This window comes from Littorina saxatilis, unplaced genomic scaffold (assembly GCF_037325665.1).
Source record: "Littorina saxatilis isolate snail1 unplaced genomic scaffold, US_GU_Lsax_2.0 scaffold_2247, whole genome shotgun sequence".
Lineage (NCBI taxonomy): Eukaryota > Metazoa > Mollusca > Gastropoda > Littorinimorpha > Littorinidae > Littorina > Littorina saxatilis.
In genome coordinates, this window is record NW_027126540.1 from 1 (window position 1) to 10,000 (window position 10,000).

The 10,000-nt window shown below is 39.6% G+C and overlaps 1 protein-coding gene across 1 annotated transcript in view; it reads left to right on the top strand.

Annotated features, from left to right (window-relative positions):
* Positions 1–6,541: 6,541 nt before the first annotated feature.
* Positions 6,542–10,000, top strand: part of LOC138954977 (vitellogenin receptor Yl-like) — a gene marked incomplete at its 3' end in the record, with an annotated part of 4,579 nt that continues 1,120 nt past the window's right edge. The window contains exons 1-5 of the mRNA XM_070326714.1: positions 6,542–6,599; positions 7,621–7,731; positions 8,293–8,409; positions 8,751–8,867; positions 8,989–9,138. Of these exons, the coding sequence (XP_070182815.1) occupies positions 6,542–6,599; positions 7,621–7,731; positions 8,293–8,409; positions 8,751–8,867; positions 8,989–9,138 (553 nt within the window). The remainder of the gene's footprint in view (positions 6,600–7,620; positions 7,732–8,292; positions 8,410–8,750; positions 8,868–8,988; positions 9,139–10,000) is intronic.

Sequence of the window (10,000 nt, forward strand, 5' to 3'; positions counted from 1 at the left end):
ATTGTATGAATTTTTTATACACGTATTGTTGTCACGCGCTTTGAACTTCTGATAAGGCGCTTTATAAATGCCCGTTATTATTATTATTATTATAAGTAGATACACACTTGTAAACTTATGTTAGTTTTCACACGTGAGCATGAAGTGCCTTTATGAGGAATGTATAGTGGCTTGCAATATTGAATTTGAGGGATGTTTGCAGTTATATAATATATTAGCACAGCTCAGTTTTCTACAGGGTTCCGTGAGAACAGTGAAATTCTCCTTTGAGGACTGAAAAATATCTTGGATAATTGGTCTTAATTGGGGGGTGGGGGGGGGAGATTTAAAACATAAGTACATTCACATGTGTTTTTTTATTTTCACTGTGTAAAGGTGGGGAGGTCCTTCTCTACTTGTTTCTTTGTTTTCCCATTGACATATATTTTTGTTCTTGTCTATATTTTTTACATAGGTGCTGTCCTCATCCCCAGCCGACTGTTTCCGCTGAAGCCGTGAAGGATGCTTCTTCATGTAGGCGTGGACATCTTTTTCGTCGCCGTGCAAGGCTTCCAGTTCCAGTACCATATAATTTTGTGAATACTCTGGGGACCTGTCATCAACTTTGGAAGGACGCTTTATTTTAACACTTTGTACCCCATCTATGTTGACCAAGATTTTTTAAGCCGAGACCAGCTGTGCTGCAGCAGGTCACTCAGAATTGTAGAAACTGTATCAACAGGCTAGAATCCTGGCGTTAGATCAACGTTACAGGAAGCGACTGAAGCTAACAGTCTAAGCAGGATGCGGATATGTGCCGAATGATAACAGATGCAATGTACATAGTGACTGTGTGTACCTGGGAGACAAGGAGTTAATTAAGACCACATCTGAACTGAGGATTTAGTCTCTCCATAATCAAACGCTGAAGAAGATTTCAGAATGAACTTTGTTAGATAAATTATGGTTGTTATGATCGTCACATTTTAGGTCCCCCCCTTCCCCCCTTTTCAAACTTCCCCGCTTTTCAGACCTTACATTTTTGGATTTTCTGTTCACAACCTGTTGTACATTTACCTACATATTAAGCAGATTTCCTCCTTTTTAAGACCAGCTTATTTTTTTATTCTTGGAGGCCTGAAAAGGGGGTTTGGAAGGACACTGTATTTGTTTGTTCGAAATTCAGAATTCAAATAATTCTTCATCAACGAGTTATTACTGCCTCACCATAGCAGTTAGGCCAGTCTTACTAACTCTTACTTTTATTAATGTGCCGTGATGCAAAGACGTTGAGCAGTTTTCAGATGTTTATGAATCTAGGGCTTTCAAAATTTACTGACATACAATACAATAACTTCATTAATCTCTAAAAGAGAAATTGCATTGCTGAGCTTTTGTGTCCGTAATAATAACATACATAAAACATTCAAAAATAAACATTTGTTCTTTGTCATTCATACATTCTTGTGTTCTTATACATTTCTTCATGTTGGACTCCATGACTCCATGACATCCAAACATGAAGTTCAGTTACCCCTTTTTGAGTCACTTGAGAAAAAGTGACTCTATGTAATCGGTCAGTGTTAGTCTGTCCGGCTGGCCGGCCGGCCGTCCGTAGACACCACCTTAACGTTGGACTTTTCTCGGAAACTATCAAAGCGATCGGGCTCATATTTTGTTTAGTCGTGACCTCCAATGACCTCTACACTTTAACGATGGTTTCGTTGACCTTTGACCTTTTTCAAGGTCACAGGTTAGCGTCAAAGGAAAAATTAGACATTTTATATCTTTGACAAAGTTCATCGGATGTGATTGAAACTTTGTAGGATTATTCTTTACATCAAAGTATTTACATCTGTAGCCTTTTACGAACGTTATCAGAAAAACAAGGGAGATAACTAGCCTTTTCTGTTCTAACGTTGGGCTTTTCTCGGAAACTATAAAAGTGACCGGGCTCAAATTTTATGTGAACGTGACTCCCAGTGACCTCTACACTTTGACGTCTGCTTTGGTGACCTTTGACCTTTTTCAAGGTCACAGGTATGTCTTGAAGGAAAAAAATTGAAATATCATATCTCTGAAACTATTCATCGGATTTGATTCAGTTGCTCGATCCATGCAATCTCATTCTTCAGGTATGCATTGTGTTGTGAATAGCAATTTCTTCCTGTCCATCTGATGCCTCATATAATATTCAGAACTGCGAAAGCGACTCGATCGAGCGTTTGCTCTTCTTGTTAACTTTGAAGGTCACATTGTGGGCGAATTTTTAGCAAAAAGTTGGAACATGGTATGACTGTTCTTACTCACAAGGGAAGTGATTTTGTTATTTACTGATTTTCATTTTGTGTGGCCTTCTTTCACCCATTTAATCATTCATAAATGTTCATACCCAAGGGAAGTAATTCACATATATCTATGGCCAATGTTTTCACAGGGCATCTATAGTGTGGATGAACACTGTCTCCACTCAAAATAGTCCTTTGCTATTGTACATTGTGAATCAGCATTCTTGATTTTTTCCTGTTTGAATAAAGTGCAATCATTTTACAACCAAAGTGTTAATGTTAAAGATGTTTACATAATGTGTGAAGGATGATGCATTTGAAAACTAATATTGTTAAATGTAAATTGACCTGTGACAAGTCAGCATAGTGCAATATCCAAGCATGAAACCCGCACACAATTCCCAAACAACATGCTTTCTTTTCCACAAAATTCCATCCAGTGGAAAACAATTATGTGAACGTCATAACATGGTGTTTTTTGAGTCACTTGAGAAAAAGTGACTCTATGTAATCGGTCAGTGTTAGTCTGTCCGGCCGGCCGGCCGGCCGTCCGTAGACACCACCTTAACGTTGGACTTTTCTCGGAAACTATCAAAGCGATCCGGCTCATATTTTGTTTAGTCGTGACCTCCAATGACCTCTACACTTTAACGATGGTTTCGTTGACCTTTGACCTTTTTCAAGGTCACAGGTCAGCGTCAAAGGAAAAATTAGACATTTTATATCTTTGACAAAGTTCATCGGATGTGATTGAAACTTTGTAGGATTATTCTTTACATCAAAGTATTTACATCTGTAGCCTTTTACGAACGTTATCAGAAAAACAAGGGAGATAACTAGCCTTTTCTGTTCGGCAACACACAACTTAACGTTGGGCTTTTCTCGGAAACTATAAAAGTGACCGGGCTCAAATTTTATGTGAACGTGACTCCCAGTGACCTCTACACTTTGACGTCTGCTTTGGTGACCTTTGACCTTTTTCAAGGTCACAGGTATGTCTTGAAGGAAAAAAATTGAAATATCATATCTCTGAAACTATTCATCGGATTTGATTCAAACTTTATAGGATTATTCTTTACATCAAATTATTTACATCTGTATTGTGTTGTGAATAACAATTTCTTCCTGTCCATCTGATGCCTCATATAATATTCAGAACTGCGAAAGTGACTCGATCGAGCGTTTGCTCTTCTTGTTTACATTAATAATCAAGCCTTACACCAACTAAAATGGTGTTAATAGGCATTTGAGCAAGCTTTAACACCAACATAACATGGAGTTAATAGGCATTTGAGCAAGCTTTAACACCAACATAACATGGGGTTTTGCATGTTATACCAGCAATAACATGATGTTAATCACATTACAAGCAAGCTGTAACACCACCAAAACAAGCAGTTTTGCAAGTTAAGTCTACGATAACATGATGTTAATCACATTACAAGCAAGCTGTAACACCACCAAAACAAGCAGTTTTGCAAGTTAAGTCTACGATAACATGATGTTAATCACATTACAAGCAAGCTGTAACACCACCAAAACAAGCAGTTTTGCAAGTTAAGTCTACGATAACATGATGTTACTTGGCGTTAAACCAAAGCTTTAATGCCATCAAAACTTGGAATTTTTGCATGTTACAGACATGCTGTAACATGGTTTAACATGATGTTTTGACCGTCGCAAAACGCGCTGAAATTCCAGGCAATTTCGCTGCGATAACTTCAACAAAATCCAATCAAAATCTGGCGTTGTCGTGAACACCAAAATGTGATAAACCCATTGAAACTTGAAGTTTTGTTGGGATTTTGAGTAGTTTTGTAAGATACAAAACGCCACTTTTCGCCCAGTGTTACTGAGTGGTTTGTTCTGCGGCTGGTCTGGTCCTTCTCCCATCGCAGTGACCAGCTAAACAAAATAAAACAACTGAGCCCAAAGTGCTCTAATCCAAACGTTCAAGTTGCCGCCACATCACGGCTTCTACTTGCACAACAACTACATAACACGATACATGCATCATATTACGATATTACAGAACAACAAGAAAATATTTGCGGTAACGACTTGACCGTTGCGAAATCTCCCGGCTGGCCATTTGGTTACCAGCTGAGTTGACTGCGCAGGCGAAAATCGGAAAGGCTTTGGCAAGCTTGACTTGAATGAGCTACTCACCCTTCGACGTAAGTTATTCTGCTATTAATGTGACACGCGTCGCATGCTGTTTCTTGACCAGCGAATTAAGACGTTCGTCTGCCTGCCCGTGCGCCTGTCCTCGTGTCTCAACGCCGAATGCCAGATCGCCGTTGACCTGCCTCCTGATAATTGGCTGCGCTATACGTGACGCGAGAGACTTTTCACACGTCACTAAAGAAGACCCTCACGCGCCGTCTCCTTCTGGTCTCGGTACCTTCATGCGCCGTCTCCTTCCGGTCTCGGTTAAATCGGATAAATATTATTGACTAAACATGACTAAACACTGCAAACCACTGCAATACACAAACTTATTTTCTGAATCGCGTTCCGCGACAACATACAGTTTACGGTTAAGGGCAAATTGTTTCTGTACGAGAGCTAACAAAGTAAACATCTTTCTTTCTTTATTTGGTGTTTAACGTCGTTTTCAACCACGAAGGTTATATCGCGACGAAAAGTAAACATGTGATCAGTGGTAGTATAACACCTCTTAAATCCAGCCTGGTATTCACCAGTAATATTATGTAACTCCACCCATTCCTGCAATATGTCATTAATTATAGAACCAAAAACTTTACTAGTGACATTACAAATAGAGATACCGCGATAATTATTTGGATCATTAGCATCACCTTTTTTAAAAAGAGGTATCATAATAGACTCAGTCCAGCTTTCAGGGAACACACCTTTCGAAAACAAAGAATTAAAAAACTGTACAAAAAAATCAATTATTACACAATCAGAATGTTTCAAGAGCTCACCAATAATACCATCTGGTCCAGCTGATTTTCCAGATTTTAACTTTCTCATTGCAACAAGCACATCTTCTCTTGAAATAGGACGATTCATACATGTAATACCATTATCATCATCAACAACATCATTATCAACATCAGCCTCACGATCTCATCCGAAAGACTAGCACTTGAACCCACCACCTAGGTTAGGAAAGGGGGGAGAAAATAGCGGCCTGACCCAGGGTCGAACACGCAACCTCTCGATTCCGAGCGCAAGTGCGTTACCACTCGGCCACACAGACCATGTAGAGAAAGAGAGACCTATGTGTCCTTCGCTGGGGTAATGCAGAGCCTTGGCGTTGCACTTCAACTTCATTTTTACATTTAGTCAAGTTTTATCTAAATGTTTTAACATAGAGGGGGGAATCGAGACGAGGGTCGTGGTGTATGTGCGTGTGTGTGTGTGTGTGTGTGTGTGTCTGTCTGTGTGTGTGTGTGTGTGTGTGTGTAGAGCCATTCAGACTAAACTACTGGGCCGATCTTTATGAAATTTGACATGAGAGTTCCTGGGTATGATATCCTCAGACGTTTTTTTTCATTTTTTTGATAAATGTCTTTGATGACGTGATATCCGGCTTTTCGTGAAAGTTGAGGCGGCACTGTCACGCTCTCATTTTTCAACCAAATTGGTTGAAATGTTGGTCAAGTAATCTCCGACAAAGCCCGGACTAATTCGGTATTGCATTTCAGCTTGGTGGCTTACAAATTAATTAATGACTTTGGTCATTAAAAATCTGATAATTGTAAAAAAAAAACTGAAATTTTTATAAAACGATCCAAATTTACGTTCATCTTATTCTCCATCATTTTCTGATTCCAAAAACATATAAATATGTTATATTTGGATTAAAAACAAGCTCTGAAAGTTAAAAATATAAAAATTATGATCAAAATTAAATTTTCGAAATCAATGTAAAAACACTTTCATCTTATTCCTTGTTGGTTCCTGATTCCAAAATTATATAGATGTGATATGTTTGGATTAAAAACACGCTCAGAAAGTTAAAACGAAGAGTGGTACAGAAAAGCGTGCTATCCTTCTCAGCGCAACTACTACCCCGCTCTTCTTGTCAATTTCACTGCCTTTGCCATGAGCGGTGGACTGACGATGCTACGAGTATACGGTCTTGCTGCGTTGCATTGCGTTCAGTTTCATTCTGTGAGTTCAACAGCTACTTGACTAAATATTGTATTTTCGCCTTACGCGACTTGTTAATTATCTTTGCAGAGCACTGGAACTGCTCACCCAACTGGTGGAAATGTAAAAACAACAAATGTATCCCGTACATGGATCGCTGTGATGGGAATGACGACTGTGGGGATTCCACTGATGAGCAAAACTGTGGTATGTCATTGTGTGTGTGTGTGTGTGTGTGTGTGTGTGTGTGTGTGTGTGTGTGTGTGTGTGTGTGTGTGTGTGTGTGTGTGTGAGTGTGTGTATGTGTGTGTGAGTGTGTGTGTTTGTGTGTTTGTGAGTGTGTGTGTGTGTGTGTGTGTGTGTGTGTGTGTGTGTGTGTGTGTGTGTGTGTGTGTCTGATTCAGAGAAAATTATTTAACTGATCTTCATGAAATTTTACATGAAAGTTCTTGGGTATGATATCCTCACGCTTGTTTTTCATGTTGTTGATCATATTCTTTGATGACGTCATATTCGGCTTTTTGTGAAAGTTGAGGCGACAATGTCACGCCTTCATTTTTAAAGCAAATTAATTAAAATGTAGGTCACGCAATTTTCAAATAAAAGCCAGACTTTGGTGTTGCATTTCAGCTTGTCCAGAGGCTTAAGCATTGATTAATCAGTTTGGTCATTAAAAATAAGAAAATGGTAATTAAAATTATTTGTTTATAACACGACCCAAAAATAATGATGTCTTGTCTTATTCTTCATTACTTTCTGATTCACAAAACATATAAACATGTTTTATTCAGATTAAAACAAGCGCAGAAAATTAAAAATATGAAAATTATGATTAACACTTAAATTTCCGAAAACGATTTGAAAACAATATCATCTTATTCCTTGTCGGTTCCCAATTCCAAAAACATATAGATATTTTATGTTTGGATTAAAAACAAATCATCAAGTTGGAAAGAATAGATAATTATACACAAAAAAGCGCTATCCTGGTAAACCCAACCGCTACTAGGCTATACTGACTGGCTTGTCAATTTCATTGCGTTTTACATGTGCCGGGGACTGACGATGCTATATGGTCTTGGTGAAAAAAATGCAGTGCGTTCAGTTTCAGTTTCTGTGAGTTCGACAGCTTGACTAAATGTAGTAATATCGCCTCACGCGACTTGTTAAGATTTATTATTCCTCTGTTCCACACAACTTCATTGATCGCCCTTATCTCCACTTACAGCATGTCCAAAAGCAAATCAGTGGAGATGCAATAACGAACAATGCATTTGGAACGACTGGCGTTGTGATGGCGAGATCCAGTGTGCTGATGGGAGTGACGAGGAGCGGTGTGGTATGTTTGGTTGCAGGGGCGGAGGGGGGGGGGGAAGGGGGCGTGGTGCACATATAATTCAAAAATGTAACTTAAAGGCGTGCAGCCGTAAAAGCAAACGCGTGCTATCTAGTGCCATCTGAGCTTAGAAACTGCCACAGAATCATCTTTGCAAATTCCGAAGTAAAAAATAACATATCTGTCTAATGTTGTTAGCTGGAGGACAGGGGTGGGGGTGCACGTGCACCCTGCGCACCCCCCCCCCCCCCCCACCTCCTTCTTGGTAGTCTGGATGTATGGTGGGAAAGGTGCATATAATGATGATGACATAATAAGCCAACATAAAACCTAATAGATTATTGAATGAATGGACGGATGAGCATATGCAAAAGTGTACCGATGTGAGCATGTGTGTGCGTGCGTACATCACTGTAATCATGTTTATATGTTGTGTTTCTAATCCCACATTCTCCGATAACCATTGTGGTGGTTTACTCCATGCCAACGTACTTCCAGGCTACCATTTTACTTCGGCAATATCTTGTACAAAATATTCATTTCATGTTGTCCTTTATTTTGCAGAGAGATGGAAGTGTTCGCCCACCTGGTGGAAATGTAAAAACAACCGATGCATCTGGAAGCCAGATCGCTGTAACGGAGTTGACGACTGTGGGGACGGTAGTGACGAGGACAAATGTGGTGGGTCAGAGTGAGAGAGAGAGAGAGAGAGAGAGAGAGAAAGAGAGAGAGATAGAGAGAGAGAAAGAGATAGAGAGAGAGAGAGAGAGCGAGAGAGAGAGAGAGAGAGGGAGAGAGAAAGAGAGAGAGAGATAGGCTTAAATCAGTCAGAAACTCTGATTTCACGAACATCTTTTAAATCGATATGTGAAAGGTAAATCCAGCACCACCTTAGTCAGAAAAACGCGCGGTGAAAGCTCCGTGTGACATGAAAGGAGTTATCGACTGACTGAATGTATAGCTGTTTTGATACTCGATGCGGGATTTAAATTGTCCATCGATATACAGTCATACATTTACAGAGCACTGGATTTGCCCAACTGGCAGGTGGAAGTGCAGCAACAACCGCTGTATCTCGAAATCCAGCCGGTGCAATGGTCACGACGATTGTGGTGATGGCAGTGACGAGAAACAGTGTGGTAAGTGAATGATATGGACTGGATTGGACTAAACTAAATCTTGTTATGTTAAGTTTCAAACCAGTTTCAATTTACTTAATTATGTGTTTTATATACATATTTTCATTTATTTACACTGCAGATCAATGGCATTGTCTGGCGGACATGTGGAGTTGTAGCAACCATCGCTGTATTTCTTACAGCAGTGTGTGCGATGGAACAGATGACTGTGGTGATGGAGATGACGAGAAGAGCTGCGGTAAGTTAACACCAATAGAGAAGAAGAGCTGCGGTAAGTTAACACCAATAGAGAAGAAGAGCTGCGGTAAGTTAACACCAATAGAGAAGAAGAGCTGCGGTAAGTTAACACCAATAGAGAAGACGAGCTGCGGTAAGTTAACACCAATAGAGAAGACGAGCTGCGGTAAGTTAACACCAATAGAGAAGACGAGCTGCGGTAAGTTAACACCAATAGAGAAGAAGAGATGCGGTAAGTTAACACCAATAGAGAAGAAGAGCTGCGGTAAGTTAACACCAATAGAGAAGAAGAGCTGCGGTAAGTTAACACCAATAGAGAAGAAGAGCTGCGGTAAGTTAACACCAATAGAGAAGAAGAGATGCGGTAAGTTAACACCAATAGAGAAGAAGAGCTGCGGTAAGTTAACACCAATAGAGAAGAAGAAAAGTCTGTTTATTTGTTTGTCTGCTTGTCTGTTTGTCAATCAGTCAATCATGCAGCTGATTCAGAAGCTTATCCAATGTAAAATGACATGGTTGCCTTAGAAAGCAGTAAAACAACACTCTACTTACGATTTTTTTTTTACAAGACCTTTGGAAAAAGACTAAACTTCATTCTCCCATCTTAAAACCTTAATAATTATAATCAATTGTTCAATTAAATATTTACTGAAGAAATGCACGAAACGTCCGCTTTCCGCTACCATAAGTAACTTCCAACATCCAACATTTTTGTTCTGAGGAACTTCCCGATGCGATGTTCGGATAATCGGTCACTTCGGATTCTTCTTCTTCTTCTTCTGCGTTCGATGTTGGCCACTTCGGATAATCGGCTATAATTCAGTCAGTCCCAAAAGTGGCCGATTAACCGGAGTCGACTGTATGTGTTTATCGTGTTATATAATTTCTTGATTTTT